This window comes from Micropterus dolomieu, linkage group LG15 (assembly GCF_021292245.1).
Source record: "Micropterus dolomieu isolate WLL.071019.BEF.003 ecotype Adirondacks linkage group LG15, ASM2129224v1, whole genome shotgun sequence".
Classification (NCBI taxonomy): Eukaryota; Metazoa; Chordata; class Actinopteri; order Centrarchiformes; family Centrarchidae; genus Micropterus; species Micropterus dolomieu.
This window is the reverse complement of record NC_060164.1, coordinates 12,457,044-12,462,089: the sequence shown is the minus strand read 5'-3', so window position 1 is coordinate 12,462,089 and position 5,046 is coordinate 12,457,044. Positions and strand designations below refer to the sequence as shown.

Here is a 5,046-nt window from a genome sequence, read left to right as displayed (position 1 = left end):
CTATCTTGGTCTCATCAGACCAGAGGATCTTATTTATCACCATCTTGGAGTCCTTCAGGTGTTTTTTAGCAAACTCCATGCGGGCTTTCATGTGTCTTGCACTGAGGAGAGGCTTCCGTCGGGCCACTCTGCCATAAAGCCCCGACTGGTGGATTGCTGCAGTGATGGTTGACTTACTACAACTTTCTCCCATCTCCCGACTGCATCTCTGGAGCTCAGCCACAGTGACCTTTGGGTTCTTCTTTACCTCTCTCACCAAGGCTCTTCTCCCCCGATAGCTCAGTTTGGCCGGACGGCCAGCTCTAGGAAGGGTTCTGGTCGTCCCAAACGTCTTCCATTTGAGGATTATGGAGGCCACTGTGCTCTTAGGAACCTTAAGAGCAGCAGAAATTTTTTTGTAACCTTGGCCAGATCTGTGCCTTGCCACAATTCTGTCTCTGTGCTCTTCAGGCAGTTCCTTTGACCTCATGATTCTCAATTGCTCTGACATGCACTGTGAGCTGTAAGGTCTTATATAGACAGGTGTGTGGCTTTCCTAATCAAGTCCAATCAGTATAATCAAACACAGCTGGACTCAAATGAAGGTGTAGAACCATCTCAAGGATGATCAGAAGAAATAGACAGCACCTGAGTTAAATATGAGTGTCACGGCAAAGGGTCTGAATACTTATGACCATGTGATATTTCAGTTTTTCTTTTTTAATAAATTTGCAAAAATTTCTACATTTCTGTTTTTTTCTGTCAAGATGGGGTGCTGAGTGTACATTACTGAGAAATAAAATGAACTTTTTTGATTTTTGGAAAATGGCTGCAATGAAACAAAGAGTGAAAAATTTAAAGGGGTCTGAATACTTTCCGTACCCACTGTAATTCCTCTCTGCTGCCAAACTCTGAACCCTTCTGTCCAGACGAAGCCTGGGGTTATTCGCCCAATGACGGCCATTCCAAGACTGACAGTGGAGGAGGAAGAATTTCATCCAAACCCCTTCAGGCTGTTTGCTGTCAAGCAGACCTTAACTGACAACAAAAAGGTATGCAGATGGCATTGGTTCACACTATAGTGTAGGAATCTGTGTCTGTTAATGTTTTCAAACCCACATAGCAGATTTATTTTAATTTTGAGTGATACTAAGATACCCAAGTCTGTGGTTTTTGTATCACGCACACTCAAGGGCTTAAAGTGTGGCTGTTAAAAGAGAAGTGTCTCATGAGTTTCATGACAGGCACAGTGGACTCCAACTTTGACAAGTTTTCAAGGAAGAAAAAGAGTTTGAAATGACTAAAGAAACAACTCTATGATCCACTTTTGTGCTGTCCATCAGGTCTCAAACATGTCTAGATTTGTGTAAATATTGTATGTTTACTTTTCATCAAATGTAAGTGTGCAACAGACTTGTTTGTAGCTGGTGTGAACAGCACAAGCAGCTGTTGGTTTTAAAAGAGCAGTTATTTTAGTAACGATCACAAAATCTACAATTTCTATTATATCACTTTGACACTTAACATTAACATGAAAGAGGAAAACCAATCAGAAAAACAATACACATTTTGTTTATTTAACCTTTATTTATTAAGAGAGCTTCACTTCTCATTTGCATCAGGGACGGAGCCAGACGGTGTAAACATTTGGGGTTTAGCCCAAACCTAGGGGGGTCCGGGGGCATGCAGCCCCAGGGAGATTTTTTCCCATTAAGCATCTCAAGATTCCATTTGATTACGCTGCAGAGGGCTGTGATGCAATTATAAAATGATTATCGAATCTTCGAATAATCTTTTTTCTATGTGATTTCTGGATAAAACCCACATTAAAACCCAAAACAAAACATTTCCTCATTAGCTTAAAAGGACTAGGTTGCATCCCTAATTTACTTTACGAATTTCAGCTCCTTTATGGTCACCACCGTTGTTCTCTCACCCCTACTGATCATAAATCTAAGATGCAAAAAATATTAAATGCATATCTTATTCTCTTACATTTACTTCTGGCATCTGTGCTCCCTTTACTCATCTTCCATTCACTCCTTTCTTCACACATTTTCATCTCTTGTCCCTCCTTCATTTCAGCTGCTTTCACTTTTAAATTTCTTCTGGAGTCCATAGATCACTAATTTGCAGTTAATCCAGCTGCTGTCCCTTGCTGTGATGCCTGTCCTTCCTCTTCCCTAGCTGACTCATCTCACACAGTCACACAGTCAGATCAGCTGACATTAGCTAGCGAGTAGTGATGAGTGGATGAAGCATTATGAAGCTTTGGGGCTTCAGCAAACACAGTTGCATCTGGTGGCATGTAAAACTTATAGCAGCACTTTTAGACTGAGGCCGAAACGCCACCATAACTCACTGAAACAAATAATTTTAGTCTCATGTGTGCAATAAAAGTCAAAAAGGGTTATTTATGAGATTCAGACATGTGATGTGATTAGACAGTGATATTCATTAAACTAGCCTATTATTACTTTTGTTACATTAGTACAGGAACATCTCAAATCTCAAAAAAAATTTAATATGGTGGAAAAGTTACTTGTAAGCACCAGAACCAGACTGAGAGATTAAAGACACTTTTGCAGGTTTTTTGAGTTAATTAACTGATAAGAGCTCTGTATAAGAAATAATTTATTCTGAAATTCTAATAAATTTTGGGATACTAGAGTTTTGATTCAATGAGCTGTAAGCCCTAATGATGTAGATTAAAACGAAAAAAGGCTTGAAATATTTATCTGATTGTATTTTTGAATTAAATTATGAAAGAAAACAAACTTTTCCACGATATTAAATTATTTTACAGTAGGTACACCTATAGGCTACTTGGTATATTTATCATCAGGAAGAAATGTCCTCATACGTTCTCATACTCTCTCATGTCTTTCCAATCTTTATCACCATATTTCTCAACTATTCTCCCTTCTTATCCCACAAATGTGCCGAGATTAGCTGTAAAATGCCCTGAGATGATCATTTGATACAAGCTCAAGCACAATGTATTGAAACTGTGCACTTCAAAGGAGGGAAACAAGCCTCAGAATCAGCCGAACATCTCTAATAGCGAGATAATATGACCTAATAACTTCTAACTAGCCAGCAATACAGTCACTTAACTCACTTAAGTGTTAGAGCTGCGGACTCACAAACCTGAAACACTTGTCCACGGTTCACTGTGCTTCTGTCTGTGAACGTCCGGTGAAGTTTACCTCTCCGCATAAAAGACTTTGTCCATAACATCAGCTGGTTAACTAGCAATCTCGCTCACTGAGGGGGCGCCAGTGAAACAACACAGACAACTGCCTCCTATCACGACGACAAAGAAGAAGTGTTCTATTTTTCTTCTTCTTTAGTGTTCATTAAGGGTTGGCAAACCGACATAAAAGAGCTTTTGCTTTTGAAGGGAAATTAACTTATTTTAAAAACTTAAAAGATCCGGGGCTTATACAAAAGATTTGGGGCTTTAGCCCAATTAACCACCCCCAACTCCGCCTATGATTTGCAGGAAGGCCCTGATCACAATCACACTTGGAAGCTGCCCCGTACAACCGCAGCCTGGTCTGCTGGCCACTGAGCAGCTCCACTGGAGCAGTTGGGGTTATGGGCTTTGCTCAAGGGCACCTCAGTGGTGGTAAATGAGGGAAGGCAAGCACTGATTGTTTTACTTTCCACACCCAAATTCATCCTGCCGGTCTCGGGATTGAACTGGCACATGGTTAAATGACATTATAGTTTGAGCATTGTGATTCATTCTCAAACTTGGGAACGTTCAATGCTCACATTTTAATATTTTTTTCCCGAGCTTTGATCATATCCCATGGTCCTGTTAAGCAGAAAATAATACCGCGACGTGCATGCAGTTGTCAGCAGCACAGCATGCACTAAACTCTGCACAAGACTGGTGAATGGCAGGCGAGAAAGAGAGAGAAAAGGGTCAACAATAAACTGGAAATTTACAGTGTAAGTTGACTGTGTAGCATGTCTAAACTAGCTATGAATTTTAATAAATTAGAGAATTAATACCCAATAATGAATTTTAATATTCAGAAAATATCAATCCATAAAAAGCTCTCGTTTGAAAAAGAAGGGGCACCACCGGAGTTGTTATAATCCTAGAGTCTCCGGACCTCTAGGTAGCTTTTAATAATTATACAATTATTCACCAGTGATCAGTTAGTTAATAATCGCTCAATTATCTTAAATCAATCAGTCAGTCTCATATCTAAAGGGTATATTCTCTTGGCAGGGACGTAGAAATAGGCAACACACAATTCCTTGGTTACAGTGAAACTATTAACTAACTAAGGTGATATAAAAAGGTGGTTAAATACATCAGGGAAATAATAATAATAATAATAATAATAATAATAATAATCTTTATTTGTAGAGCACTTTTCAAAAACAAGTTACAAAGTGCTTTAACAAGTGTAAAGACAATAATACCCAAGAGACAATAATACAAAAACAATACAAGATAAAAGCATGAAAACACTGAAAAGACTAAAATACACGTTTAAGATAAATATAAAATTTGTAAAATACAATAAAATAAAAGGGATAAAATAAAGTCAAATAAGATCGGGAAAGGCTCTCCTATAAAAGTATGTTTTAAGAAGGGACTTAAAAGAGTTCACTGACTCAGGCGACCTGATTTCCTTGGGCAGGCTGTTCCAGAGCCTCGGGGCCCTGACAGCAAACGCTCTGTCCCCTTTAGTTTTCAGTCGAGACTCTGGAACAGACAACAGACCTCTGCCTGAGGATCTCAAGGTGCGTGCTGGTGTGTATGGGACTAAAAGGTCAGAAATATAACAAGGCGAGAGGCCATGAAGAGCTTTAAAAGTGATCAATAGAATTTTAAAGTCAATTCTAAAACATACTGGGAGCCAGTGTAATGAAGCTAAAATAGGAGTAATGTGGTCATATTTCTTTGTTCTGGTTAAAAGCCTGGCAGCTGAGTTCTGGACAGTCTGGAGTCGATCAATAGATTTTTGGGTTAAACAGGTGAAAAGGCTGTTGCAATAATCCAGGCGTGATGAGATGAAGGCGTGTAAAATGGTCTCGGTGTCC

General features: G+C 39.3%; 1 protein-coding gene across 2 annotated transcripts in view; it reads left to right on the top strand.

Annotated features, from left to right (window-relative positions):
* LOC123983881 (muscular LMNA-interacting protein) overlaps positions 1-5,046 on the top strand; it is a 26,999-nt gene that overhangs the window by 5,908 nt on the left and 16,045 nt on the right. For both annotated transcript variants that reach the window (XM_046070315.1, XM_046070314.1), the window contains exon 8: positions 909-1,031. In XM_046070315.1, the coding sequence (XP_045926271.1) occupies positions 909-1,031 (123 nt within the window). The remainder of the gene's footprint in view (positions 1-908; positions 1,032-5,046) is intronic.